Genomic DNA, 15,002 nt, shown 5'->3' with positions numbered 1-15,002 from the left:
ATGGACCTTTTTAAAACAAGGGTTGTGTCAAAAGCCAGGAAAATGATGGCGGATTCGGCACACCCTCTGCACTCACAATTTAAGTTTCTGCCCTCGGGTAGACGCCTGGTAATGCCCAGATGCAGAACCAACAGACTAAAAAACTCTTTTATTCCCACAGCCATTGCTCTCCTAAATAACACCTAAGGACTCACTGTTGCACTTAAGTCTACACTGACTTGCACCTTATTTCTTGGTTTTTATTTTGTATATTTATTCTGCTGTGTTTTTATGAACTTGCATGATGTGTTTTTATAAATGCAATTTTTACTGCTGACTGCACCTGAATTGCCCCCATGGGGACTAAATAAACGATCAAATCAAATGAAATCAAATCAAATCTGACATGGACAGCTGTATGTGAATGAGGATTTTGCTTGCGTTAATGGTCATAAGCAGAAATTAAATTAGCCATTTAAGTTCAAATCAATTTATTAGGTCAAACCTTACCACCCCCACCCCCTTCCCCGAGCAGCACATAAGTGACAGTGGTAAGGAAAAACTCCCGCTGGTGATAATGAGGAAGAAACCTCAAGAAGACTACACTCAAGGTGGTTACCTACTGCTAAGGTTAAGTTAAATTACTGGACACAAATGTGTAGCAGGTTTTTGTCTTGATTTAATATATGTGGAAGAAAACTCTGTACTCAAATAGTAGTATTATGTTATTGACTTATTTATGTCTATATCATATTTGCTGTCATTATTTCTCCGCTGTTGATCTAATCTATTTTTAAAACTGATTGCACTCTGTGCTGTTCCATGTATCTACCACTCTCATTGTACAAGAATTTCGTCAAATCTAGATGTGGACCAACTGACCAGATGACCTTCATTTGAATAATTTCTTGCTCTGATCCCTTCTCTTGTCTTCTGATAATGGTAGATCAGGAATACATTCACTTGTATTATGCACCTTACGCTTTATTACACATAAACTCTCCAACATAATTGACTGTGTTCACAAAATTAAAATTATGAAAAAAGAAAGCAATCTCCAATTTCAGACATTTAATCCTTGTTACATCCATGGTATTTTATTAAACTGGTGGATGTGATGGTTTCTGTCAGTGGAATGCACACAGACAACTATGCGCATAATTTTTTACTGACAGTTCTATGTGGTCCACTGGCAGAACACACCATTATTACTCACCAGTTTCTTTGTTATTGCAAGGTAGGTTTTTCACAAATTCTCCATCACAATTTTCACTTCTGTGTGCCATGTACAAGATGTTCTTGTACACTGTCTTGCGTAGCAGTTATTTGTTGTGAAGAAGTCTGTAAAATTTCTTCACCCACTGCAGTCGTTAATAATGAAGTATAAATCTGATGATTAATAATGTAATTTATTTTCATTTTAAGAAAAAATACGGTTCTCAGATAATTTTTTAATCACTGTTTTTAAGATGGTGTAGAATTGCTTTATTTGTGCAGTTTATTCACATTTGAAGAGGGAGAAAACTCATAAAATGTGAAATTCTCTCACATTGTAAAATAGAGAATTTTTTCAACACTTGGATAAATTGATCAAAAACAACAATCTGAATATCTACATTCATATGGGTTTAATGTCAATGCAATTGTACTCTGCATCCGGAAAGTATTCATAGGTCAACAAAGTATTGACCAAAGGGTGTGAATACTTATATACATGTGATTTTTTTTTTTTTTGCTAGTTGTTTTTTATTTTTAATAAATTTGCAAAAAAAAAAAAAAAAAAAAAAACTTTTTTCATGATTTCATTATGGGATATTGTGTGTAGAATTTTGAGAGGGGAGGGAAAAAAAAGAGTTTCATCCATGTTGGAATAAGGCTGTAGCATAAGAAAATGTGGAAAAAGTGAAGCGCTGTAAAATTTTTTCCGATGCACTGTATTAGGGAAATAGGGCAGCCACAGAAATAGGGCTTCAAACATCTAGTCATGTAAACCTAATGCAGAATTCCAGGATTACTTAGTTATGTCAAAACCTTGTTGTCTTTAATCAGATTTTTCCAATTATTTTTTTTATTGTTGAGTCATTCTTAGAACTGCCTTTGTGGTAAAATATACCTGACAGCACATCTAAAAAGAAAGCAAGTTTTCTGATGTTTGTGACTTGATAATTGTTTGGTTTCTTTAATTAATTGGAGGCAAGGGAATCTCATTTGTTTTGTCAGGAGCGCTGAGACGTTTCATAATTAAATTGTTTTTTGTTCACAAACTGATAAAGAGTAAACATTAAGCATTACATTTTCATCAAGATGCCTCTGACCTTTACACAGTATTGTTATGAATTCCTATGATTTAAAAAGAGATTTACGCCACACAACACTACTACTTCAGGTTTGCCAGGTTTTAAGCACCTTGGACTAGTGGGACAACGTTTTTGCATGTGTTTTAGAAAAGACTTGCTCTGTACCAGCAAGTAAAATCACGGGGCAAAGCAAAGTCTAATGAGCACTAATGGTGTGACATTCAAATTAATTAAAGCGTGTTCAATTAAATAGGAAGGAATATATTCAAATTCTACCTGCTTACAGCACTGTGAAAATGTTTGATGTTTAAGATTTTACACATTTTAAAAAACTGTTATGACATCAATTTTTTTAAAAAAGTTGTAAGACTGATTTATGTTAACATTTTTAAATTATACCCTTTAAACACAGTGAAAATGAATCTCTATAACATGAAAATTCAGTAAGGTATATCTTATATATTATATTCCACTTCTAAGGTGGAACTATGCTAGTATACGAAGGTATATCTAAATATCTAAAAAGGAAGAGTAAAATAGAAGAGTAGAAAAGAGTAGAGTAGAGCCACTTAGGTGCCTGGTCTTGAGAACCAGGTTTACTACTTATTTGTGTCTGGATCGCAGTGGCAGCAGACCAAGCAACTCATCCCACACTTCCCTGTCTTCGTCCATGTCCTATAACCCTACGCGGGGGATCCTGAGGTGTTCCCAAGACATCTTGGAAATATAATCCCTCCAGCATGTCCTGGGTCTTCCCCAGGGCCTCCTTCTAGTTGGACACACCTGGAAGACCCCCCCAGGGAGACGACCAGGGAGCATCCTCATCAGATGCGTAAACCACCACAGCTGACTTCTTTTGATGTGAAAAACCAGCAGCTCTACTCCAGAGTCCCTCCCAGATGTTTGAGCTTCTCACCCTGTCCTGGAGTGTAAGCCCAGATACCCAATGGAAAAATCTCATTTCCGCCACAAGCTTATTTTTTCGGTCATTATCCAAAGTTCCTAACCATTGGTGAAGATAGCAGCGTAAATCGACTGGTAAATTGAGTCTCGTCTTCGGGCTCGGCTCCTTCTTCACCACAGTAGTCTGGTACAGCATCCGAAAAACATCATACGCTACTCCAGTCCATCTAACAATCACTTACTCCCACTTGTGAACAAGACCTTGAGATATTTGAACTCCTCCACTTAGGCCAGTAACTCTCCCCTGAGAGGACCATGGTGTCAGCATTGGAGATACTCATTCCAGTCATTGCACACTCTGCCTTAAACCTGCTCAGTGGGCAGCAGAGGTCACTGCCTGATGAACCCAACAGAACCACATCATCCACTAAAAGCAGAGATGCAACTCTGAGGTCACCAAAGTGGACACTGTCCTCTCCCTAACTGTGCCTTGAAATCTCATCCATGAACATCATGAAGAGGATTGGTGGCTGCATGCAGCCCAATGTTTAACATAAGTTAAATAAAAATATCCAAACCAAAGAGAGCGTGCAGAAATATATGTTATACAGCTTCATGGTGGAGTGGCACATTGAAGGATGTTCTTAAAAACAAGATGTGAAATGTCAGCTACAGTTTGCAAGAAGGCTCGTGGGAGACTCCAGCTGAGATTTGATCTGTTCTCTGTTCCACTCCACCATGAAGCTGTTACTGCAGTACAACCGACAAAAGTTGCACTATGCGCAGTTAGTCCAGTCACAGCTACAGAAGCCTATCATGTCTTCACAGCTGTCATGTATGTCTTGGTGGTTTTCCTCACTTGTCTCCTCCTTGCACTGTCACTTTTTTCTCTTTTCTTTTTGTAGACTGCCTACTCCAGATAAATTTACCGTACGGTACCATTCTGTTTATTTTTCTTAGTGATTGATGTGAATGAAATTGAAGACTTGTTCAGTGATCATGTACCTTGAGCCTAGACTTGTCAAAGAAAATTGGATAGTTTCCAGTTTGTGAGTGCAGCTTTCTTTGTTACTGTTTAGTGGATGTAATTGGACTTTAGAAGGAGACCAGCCTGAGTTCAGTATTTACATTGGGGGGCTGTCCTTCTTTTTCCTCACTAGGAAACCTTCACAGTCATAACTCCAGCAGCAGACTGACATGTGGACACCATGGAGAGGGTCTTTGTAATATCCCCTTTGTGTACTTTGAGTGTTACATTAATTAAAACATTATTTAGTTGTGTGAAACTAAGTCAGTCACATACTTGGGCACACCATTGTTTTTACTTTGATATTTTTATTTAGACTTAGCCAAGACTTTCAGAGCACCATTTTGAATCTCCACAAGTCAGGTTGCTCCATAGGTGCCAGTCAAAGGTACCATGAACAGTGGACTGTACAAAAATATAAGAAGCTTGGGACCCTACAGACTTTACATTGAAATAGTTGGTCAAAAATTGACATATATATTATACAAATAATGAATGTTTACGAGTTTAATGGTACGAATATTTCATGAGGTGAAAGATGGAATGTTCCATTCAATGAGGCGAATGGTACATTCCACCTTTCACTGAACTAAATATTTGTTCCATTGAAAGAATATAAAAACATTTATTATTTGTTTTATATAATAGCTAAAATAGATCCTTGTCCAATAGTCATTTGATATTATCTTAATTTATAAATAACAGAAAAGGGACTTACATTTTCGTGTTCGGCACTGGTGCTTTGACATCAATTGTCCAACACGAACTTTAAATAGGAGTCCAAAATTGTTCTCAGTCAACTTGAAAAAAGTTAGATAGTTCAAAAATAATCCTGATGATGTAGTCCGTGATACTTCAAAAAAAAAGTTCCTCAGTCCAGCGAAAAATCATGTCAGAAATTTCTTCAGGTTTTCATCCTAACAGCTCTTCATGCCTCCAGATGGCTTATGGCGTAGTAGATTTGCTTGTGTGTGTGTGTGTGTGTGTGTGTGTGTGTTAGAAGAATTAGCCCTATCAATTAGATCATTCAAATCGTCATCCGTGAGCAAAACAAACTCTGCCATTTTTAGCTAAATGCCGCCCCCACTAGTGTGTGCGTGGGCAGGGTTCACATCATGCAATGGTACGAAATGTATGAAACCAAATTTCACGCTAAATGGAACCAAATTTGCATACCAAATGCAACATGACAGAAATGGGACAAATAATCCATGCCACGTGACATACAAAGCACCAATCAAATGAGAAGGATCCACTCAGCCGTTACATAAAAATGTATATATGAGGTAGACAGAATTTAACAGTTGATCACTAGAACAAGGCTTTGTTTCATGTCAGATTTGGATTCATAGCTTCCTCCTTAGTCGACAGCCATTAACTAAGTCATGGTCATGGAGTCCTGGAAGGTGTTGGAGTCCTCTGTTGAAGGTGGAAGATGTGAAATTAATACCTGATGCCTCCGACTCCATCAGTTACTTGCTTATGTTCCTTGAGTTCTGTTGAACTTTGAAAGCAAATGTTTCATTTTGTAGGTGTTAATGTGGGACTCCTTCCAAAATATAAAGTCAGTTGCTCGTGGTTCCATGAATCTTTTTGAGATGGCTCATAAATTGCAGCCAGACCTTTAGGTAAGCCCCTGAGTACAGCCAAATGTTCCTCATTTGATCCCAAATTATACCAGTTAATCATTCAGACACTTTTACACGTAGCGCCATCGGTTTCTAGAATCTTGCATGGGGTTAATGAGACATTCATTTTGTTGTGTGGTCACTGCTGGCCAACTGAAAATCTGACAAAAGCCTTATTAGGACTAGATTAATTTTATATGGGATAAAGTAATAATTATTACCACAGTTCATCAGGGATTTTTATCCAGTCTAAATGCGCCTTGTCAGTCATGTTTACTGGGTGTGCATTCATGTGTCTCTAAAAATTCCAGCACCTTTTACCTTCTGTAAAATGATCCATAGAAATTGCCTTAGGTTAGAATCGAGACGTCAGTAATATTCTTTTGAAAAAGAGTTCATCTCAGGCATGGAGGTGCAGAAGAGGCATTTGGAAGAAAATCACCACACCAACAGCACAGATTTTACATTTGTGCTTGAATTTTATTTACGTAGAGTATCTGTATCAGTCTGTTCACGCATCACGGCTACAAAATCATGTGATCACGTTCATGTCAGAGCCTCACCTTTGTGCATCTTTGGAATACCTGCTCTGTGATGGAAATAAGTAACTTTTATCTTGTAACAATTACTATTAAATCACGGTGTAACAGAACAGAGTAGATACATATGAACCGCCCCCGTGGCACAGCATGCATATCAACTGCAGACTAATTGCAAAGGTAACATAGTAGTGTGAAATACAGATTTATTATATATATATATATATATATATGTATGTATGTATATATATATATATATATATATATATATATATATATATATACACTCAACAAAAATATAAACGCAACACTTTTGGTTTTGCTCCCATTTTGTATGAGATGAACTCAAAGATCTAAAACTTTTTCCACATACACAATATCACCATTTCCCTCAAATATTGTTCACAAACCAGTCTAAATCTGTGATAGTGAGCACTTCTCCTTTGCTGAGATAATCCATCCCACCTCACAGGTGTGCCATATCAAGATGCTGATTAGACACCATGATTAGTGCACAGGTGTGCCTTAGACTGCCCACAATAAAAGGCCACTCTGAAAGGTGCAGTTTTGTTTTATTGGGGGGGGGGGGGGGGGGGATACCAGTCAGTATCTGGTGTGACCACCATTTGCCTCATGCAGTGCAACACATCTCCTTCGCATAGAGTTGATCAAGTTGTCAATTGTGGCCTGTGGAATGTTGGTCCACTCCTCTTCAATGGCTGTGCGAAGTTGCGACGACGAACTGGAGTCAGGTCGAGACCCCGATGAGGACGACGAGCATGCAGATGAGCTTCCCTGAGACGGTTTCTGACAGTTTGTGCAGAAATTCTTTGGTTATGCAAACCGATTGTTTCAGCAGCTGTCCGAGTGGCTGGTCTCAGACGATCTTGGAGGTGAACATGCTGGATGTGGAGGTCCTGGGCTGGTGTGGTTACACGTGGTCTGCGGTTGTGAGGCTGGTTGGATGTACTGTCAAATTCTCTGAAACGCCTTTGGAGACGGCTTATGGTAGAGAAATGAACATTCAATACACAAGCAACAGCTCTGGTTGACATTCCTGCTGTCAGCATGCCAAGTGCACGCTCCCTCAAATCTTGCGACATCTGTGGCATTGTGCTGTGTGATAAAACTGCACCTTTCAGAGTGGCCTTTTATTGTGGGCAGTCTAAGGCACACCTGTGCACTAATCATGGTGTCTAATCAGCATCTTGATATGGCACACCTGTGAGGTGGGATGGATTATCTCAGCAAAGGAGAAGTGCTCACTATCACAGATTTAGACTGGTTTGTGAACAATATTTGAGGGAAATGGTGATATTGTGTATGTGGAAAAAGTTTTAGATCTTTGAGTTCATCTCATACAAAATGGGAGCAAAACCAAAAGTGTTGCGTTTATATTTTTGTTGAGTATATATATATAATATATATATATATATATATATATATATATATATATATATAAGTACAGTAAGGTTGTCCCCTTCCTCACCCCCAGAGCTCAGCTCAACTCACTCAGGATGCCACACTCACTGATCTGTATGAGCTCAGTGAAATCAGCATCAAAAACTAATATTTCATAATAATTCTTTCCATGCTTGGACTGTGGCATGTAACGAGCCGGCACCAGGTTGCCTCGATCGGAGCGCAATTTGCAGATGTTTGCTTCTAACTTGCTCCGTTCACATGAACTCACAACTGCTTTGATTTCAGTGCAACTCTCCACTGAGATTTACACAGTTATGAATTTGAAAACAAGTCACTGTGACAGCTTGGTTCCATTTAGAGTGCAAATATGGTTCATAAGTTTGGTACCATTGCACTCTCACGTGCACACGCAACCGCGCATGTCCTCATGCACGCGCACACATGTGCTCACACATGCACACACGTGCACATCCTCGTGCATGCGCACGTGTGCGCACGCACATGCTTGCGCACGAGTGCGTGCGCGCCCACGCATGCTCGTGCATGCACGCACACACAAAACCAATCCATTGTGCTGCCTGGAGGTTGTTAGCAGGAAGAAAGAACAAAAGTTGGACACGACTCTCCTGAGACATAATTTGAGCTAACTGACACTGCTAATTCTTGTAAGATACACACACAAAAAAATCCACTGTGCTGTCTGTTAGCAGGAAGAGAGAAAGAAAACCTGGACGCATTTCTGACGTGACTTTTTTTTCGCTGCACTGAAGAGGTACACAGCTTGACCGAGCCGGTGGCGTGTGCGTTCGCACGGGACAGCAACATGATGATTTGATTGAGTTAACTGACGCTGCTACACACACACACAAAATCCACTCCGCTGTAAGCCATCTGGATGCATAAAAAGCTGCTAACATGAAAGGCTGATGTGATTTTTGGCTGGACTGAGGAACTACACAAAGTCTTTTTTTTATGTAAGTCCGAAGTCAGTGCACAGCATCACTGGACTACACGTCACAGTGGAACACCAAAATGTAAGTCCCTTTTCTGTTGTTTATAAATTAATGAAATATAAAATGACATGGATCTATTTTAGCCATTATGTAAAACAAATAATGAATGTTTTTACATTCTTTCAATGGTACGAATGGTACGAAAGCTGGAACATACCATTCAATGAGGCTCCAGCTTTCACCTCATGAAATATTCGTACCATTGAACTCATAAACCTTCATTATTTGTATACATCATGGGCTAAAGTTGTTTCCATTGCTGTTTAAGTTATATTTGTGTCCCCTTTTTTCCTGATCCAGAAAAAAGATCCGATCTGTGAATAAAACCGTGATCCCGTCTGAACTGTGATCTACTGTATTTAGATAAAGCAGTCATTCTGACTTGACAGACATGATTTTAAAAGCTGGAATATGTGCAGTTGGGAAAATTGAATTTACAAGATGCTCACTGAGGTGTGTGTGTGTGTGTGTGTGTGTGTGTGTGTGTGTGTGTGTGTGTGTGTGTGTGTGTGTGTGTGTGTGTGTGTGTGTGTGTGTGTGTGTGTGTGTGTGTGTGTGTGTGTGTGTGTAAAAACCTACGCAACTGTGCACTTTGACTGTTCTGATTTCCAGATTGTGACTATTTTTTGTTCCTAATTGGAGTTTGGAAGAAGACTTTAATCTGTGTGTGATTATTTAATTTTGTTATTATTATTTTTTTTTTTCCTTTTGCACATTTATTATTTTCCCCACTAGGAAACCCTCACAGCCATAACCCCAGTAGCAGGCTGACATATGACACTGTGGAGAGGGTCAGATCCAGGTAAAGCCTTTATAATGTCCCTCTGTGACTACTTTAAGTGCTACTTTGCAGAATTAAATGAGCAAAAAACTGAATATTTTTCTTACAGAGTTTTGCAGCATTTTAACACTACCCCTGAGGAGTACTGTGTGATTTTCACTTCTGGTTGTACGGCTGCTCTCAAATTGGTGGCTGAGAGCTTCCCATGGAGCCCCCAGACGGCAGACAAAGAGGGCAGTCATTTTTGCTACCTCACTGACAACCACACGTCTGCAGTGGGCATAAGAGGACTGACATCTGCCCGGGGGATCGCTACCCTCCCCGTCTCCCCACAGCAAGTGGAAGACAGAGCAAAGGATGCAGCTCAAGGTGAAGATGTTCTTTTCCAGACACCACACCTCTTCTGCTACCCGGCACAGAGCAACTTCTCAGGGAAGAAGTACCCCCTTAGCTATGTGAAAGGCATCCAGGCGAGACGCCTCTACCCAGCGTGTGAGCTTGAGGGCCGCTGGTTTGTGCTGCTGGACGCAGCCTCTCACATTAGCTGTTCTCCTCTCAACCTACAGGACTGCCCTGCTGATTTCATCTCGGTGTCCTTCTACAAGATGTTTGGCTTTCCCACAGGTGTGGGGGCTCTGCTTGTCCGTAACAACGTGGCACGCATGCTAAAGAAGACTTATTTTGGAGGAGGCACAGCTGCAGCTTATATTTCTGGAGAAGATTATTATGTGCATGCAGAAAACATATCTGACAGGTGAAGAAGTGCACAAGGCTGCTGAATTCTCCTGTAAATATTCTCTGTTGTCCCTCTGCAGCACTTGCATCTTTTTTTTTCCTAACGTGTTCTTTTCTCTTGAAAAAAGATTTGAAGATGGCACGATTTCCTTTTTGGACATCATTGCTGTAAATCATGCATTTGAGGCCCTGTACAGGATCACAGGTACGGTATGAGCATGCACACGTGTACAACCCCACATGTAATTGCTGTAAATGACAAATAGCTTCCACAGCAGCCTCGTCTCCATGCCCTTTTTTTGCCTTCAGGGGGCATGCATAGCATCCAGCAGCACACATTTGGCTTAGCACGCTACACTTACATGCTGCTGTCAAGTTTTTGCCATGGCAACGGGCATCCAGTGGCTCAGATATACACAGAGGGCCAGTTTGAAAGTCCAAGCACACAGGGCGCAATCCTAAACTTCAACCTCATGGACTCTTATGGGCAGATAATTGGGTATTCTCAGGTACATTCAGAAAAATTTTTTTGCAGTTTGGTTGATGCACAGTAAGTCTGATGAATATTGTAACAATTCCATATCTCCCCCCCCCCCCCCCCCCCCCCCCCCCCCCCCCCCTCCGCTCAGGTGGATAAAATGGCGAGTCTGTATAACATTCATCTGCGTACAGGTTGCTTCTGCAACACCGGGGCCTGCCAGCTGTTTCTTGGAATCAATAATCAGCAAATGAAGAGAAATTTTCAGGTGACTGATCAAAATCATCCTCTTTGTTTTTGTCTATTTTTTACCCTCACTCCACCTCTCAGGGTGAACCATGTGTCTCTCTTTGTCTACACTTCAATTTTTTGACATAATGCCGATGTCCTATGCTAAAACCATCCAGAATATTTAATAGGGTTGGGATGACTCCTGAAAATAATCAGTCTACTAGTCATGTACCACTAGTTGTTAACTAGTCATCATTTTGGCAATAAACTATTAGCTACAGTGTGTAGGATTTCTGGGTGTTTATCAGCATAAATGGAATATAGCATTCATAACCATTTGTGTGTAAATTACCTGCAACCACGAATCAATGTGTTTTCATAAGCTTAGCATGAGCCCTTCATATCTCCACAGAGGTGCCCCCCCAGTGGTTACTCCCTGTGTACTATCGACTGGTTGCAAGTACAGGCTGACAAGTTTGAGAACCCTAATTTTGGATCAAACACATTGATTAAAACAAGAGTATGCAAGGCAGCATGAATCCCCATCAAGAAAGAAGTGAAAAGGGAAATATCATGATCAGGTGCCCGCACAGCGGAACGTGTTCTGTCTCCCTGTGCCCTGTCACGACATGTGTTCTGGTTCTGTCATATACTGTCTGTCTCATCCTAATATTGACTTTACCCTGGATTATTCCAAAACTAACAAGCAAAATTTACAAAGAAATCAAGCCTGGTTTGGAAATGATACAGTTACATTTTATGATGGATATTAATGGTCAGGCATTCATAGATTATTTTTTAAACATTGCAGTATCAATCAGGTTTGGATTTGTGCTCTCAGTGCCATTCTAGGTTTTGTTTTGTTTTTTTTGAATCTCTGCCCTTGAGAAACAATATTTTTTTCGAACATGCTGGCTTCTATTTCTGGTAAAATATATCATTTGGAGGGAGTTCCAGCCCCTCTGTAATTTTTATCAAATTTCATGAAATAATCCACATCATCCATCTGAATGTGATGGTTTGATATCAGTTTTCTCACAGGTGTCACATTAATCAAGTTGTTGTGATGTTCCACAGCCGGGAGCAAATCAGGGCTGCAGTCAGATTGGTCTCAATGCCTCCACAAAGGAGGTCATGTTATCACTCAGGCTTGTCTGTTATAAAGATTGCGATATGCAGATCCTGGATTACTTTTAATTCTTATTTTCATAATGTCTTTCATTGCTTTTCATGTTATTACGCCCATGTGCAGCAGGAGAACATGCAATACTATATTCACTAATTTGTGTAAATGAAATAAGTTGAGTTTTGTTGTGAAATGTATGGGTTAGCCAAAGGCAGTGTGGTTTCATGGCACACGGGGGGGCAAGTTTAAATGCCAAGGTAAAAATTTTGGGCCAGTGCTTGGATGTTTAAAATGGTCTCTCTTTTTCCCTTTTTTTAGGAATGACTCAAAGATATTAACTAATTAATGCTGATGTGAAGTTATGTATTTTCTTTCTGTTGATCACTTGACCTGGGACCTTGAAATTGTAAAATCAGAACTGTTTCATAAAAAAAAGTTTGGGTCCTTAAACATGGTGGAAGGGTTTTGTGTTCGTCAACGATAAAGTAATTGGATTTTGAACACGATCAAATAATCAAGGCCACATCAAAGCATACATTATGATATCACAAAATCAGAAAGAAATAATTGACATGAAGGCGTGCCAAGTACGTACGGCGTAAATATTGTGCCAAATATACACGCAGATCCACCTTGTATCTGTTGTAGTGTTCTCGAGTGAAAAACAAGAGAGAAGCCCTTACTGTGTGTCAAATACGTACAGTAGTGTTCAGAATAATAGTAGTGCTATGTGACTAAACAGATTAATCCAGGTTTTGAGTATATGAGGTCTGTTAGAAAACTATTCAACCTTTTTATTTTTTGCAAAAACCATATGGATTTGAATCACGTGTGACTGCATCAGCCAAGCTTGAACCTTCGTGCGCATGCATGAGTTTTTTCACGCCTGTCGGTTGTGTCATTCACCTGTGAGCAGGCTTTGTGTGAGCAGTGGTCCACCCCTCTTTTCGGATTTTTATTGCGAATAAAATGTCTGAACGATTTGGAGCTTTGCTGCATCAAATTTTTCCAGAAACTGTGAGAGACCTCCAGGTGGACACCATTCGGAAAATTCAGATGGCTTCAGGGACGATTTTATGGGGGTCTTAATAGAGGTCTTAATAGAACGGTATCCCGTAGAATAGGGGTGTAAGGTGCTGGTGTTTCATTTGTTTTCAATTGTAGTTTGGACTTTGATGAGACCGCATCCCCACCTGTACCCCATCTTGGTTAATGGGACAATTAAGTTGAGTTCTGCACTAATTGAGTGCCCTGTAGTTCCTTATGCAGCAAAACATCCATTGTGGCATTCACTTTGTAAAGCCCGTTGAGTCAGCATTGAAGATTTAGGATAAATTAATATATTTGGCACAAAAACAGCATTAACTCCTGGTGTTGTCTTTTCTTTTTGAGGTTGGACACGTGTGTGGAGACAGCATAGACTTGGTGGATGGGCATCCAACTGGATCTGTCCGAGTATCATTTGGCTACATGTCGACATTTGAAGACTGCCAAAAGTTCCTGAGCTTTGTTGTCGAGTGTTTTGTAGAGAAACCACTGACTGTGGATGAAGCAAGACTGGAAAGGCTGAAAACGGCTTCAGCAGCATCCCACACACTAAATGAAGATGCTCCTCTTAAAGTGACGAATGTTGAAAATGTAGATGAGGAGAATAAGGCTTCAGAAGCGTCACTGAAAGGATTTGGACTTGGAGATATGAGCACAGACTCGGACAGCCAGAGGGAGGCTTATACTCTGACCAACATCTACATATACCCCATCAAATCATGCGGCGCGTATGAGGTTTGAGCTCTGCTGTCATATCTGAGGCCTACTGCCCCATTCTGTGCGGTAATATCACTTTGGTCATGCAGGTCCACAGCTGGCCAGTCGGACCTGTGGGTTTACTATATGACAGAGGCTGGATGGTGGTGAATAGAAACGGAGTGTGCCTGAGTCAGAATCGTGAGCCACGTTTATGTCTCATCCACCCAAAGGTCCATCTGCCCTCGAACAAATTGCTTCTGCAGGCATCAGGTCAGATGGTGTGTCAGTGTCTCCCTGAAAACAAATAATCTCTAAGTGTCTGCCATAAATTCTTTGTTTTTTTTTTTCTCTCCCCTGCAGGGATGGATACTATTTTCCTCCCCCTGGAGCACACGGCTGAGGAGCACATCAGCTATCAGGTCTGTCAGAGTAAAGTCTGCGGTGACAGGTGAGTTAGCACATTTGGCTCAGACCAGCAGAACAAATATTGCCCGTACATTTGATTTATACTGTTTTTTCTTTTTTTTTTTTTTCTTTTCTTTTTTTAACCACATTGCTGGCTGCATTTTGTAGACCTTTGTCAGACTTGCGGTGTTTCTGCGTTTCACCACTTGTTTTGTGGAAAACAAAACTGTGAGAGGAATTAACTTTATTCGTTTACAGTGACCAATAGCATCCACAACCCTTCTAAATTGAGACACCATCAAAAAGAGAAAAACACAAATGCAAAAAACATCAGCATCAATTCAACAATGCTTGACCACCAAGCTCACCGGTGGGCAGAACTGTGTAGGTTTAATTGTTTTTTATTCATGATTTTACTGCTAAACTAGCTATATTCTCATGTTTTGTTTTGTTTTTGCAGTGAATTGAAGAGTCTTCTTCTTCTTCTTTTGGCTGTTCCCGTTAGGCGTCACCACAGCAGATCAGTCATTTCCATCTCACCCTGTTCTCTGTATCTTCCTCTGTGACACCAACCACCTGGCATGTCCTCCCTCAGAACATCCATAAACCTCCTCTTTGGCCTCCCTCTTCTCCTCCTACCTGGTGGCTCCATCCTCAGCATCCTTCTCCCTATATACCCTGTGTCCCTC

The 15,002-nt window shown here is 40.4% G+C and overlaps 1 protein-coding gene across 2 annotated transcripts in view; it reads left to right on the top strand.

Annotated features, from left to right (window-relative positions):
• The window catches only part of mocos (molybdenum cofactor sulfurase), a 71,314-nt gene that overhangs the window by 18,567 nt on the left and 37,745 nt on the right, over nt 1-15,002 (top strand). For both annotated transcript variants that reach the window (XM_034185102.1, XM_034185101.1), the window contains exons 3-10: nt 9,547-9,613; nt 9,702-10,346; nt 10,456-10,532; nt 10,637-10,836; nt 10,957-11,073; nt 13,555-13,944; nt 14,016-14,178; nt 14,269-14,356. In XM_034185102.1, coding sequence (XP_034040993.1) covers nt 9,547-9,613; nt 9,702-10,346; nt 10,456-10,532; nt 10,637-10,836; nt 10,957-11,073; nt 13,555-13,944; nt 14,016-14,178; nt 14,269-14,356 — 1,747 coding nt within the window. The remainder of the gene's footprint in view (nt 1-9,546; nt 9,614-9,701; nt 10,347-10,455; nt 10,533-10,636; nt 10,837-10,956; nt 11,074-13,554; nt 13,945-14,015; nt 14,179-14,268; nt 14,357-15,002) is intronic.

The sequence above is a fragment of the Thalassophryne amazonica genome, chromosome 13 (genome assembly GCF_902500255.1).
Source record: "Thalassophryne amazonica chromosome 13, fThaAma1.1, whole genome shotgun sequence".
NCBI lineage: Eukaryota > Metazoa > Chordata > Actinopteri > Batrachoidiformes > Batrachoididae > Thalassophryne > Thalassophryne amazonica.
This window is presented reverse-complemented; position numbering and strand designations above follow the sequence as displayed.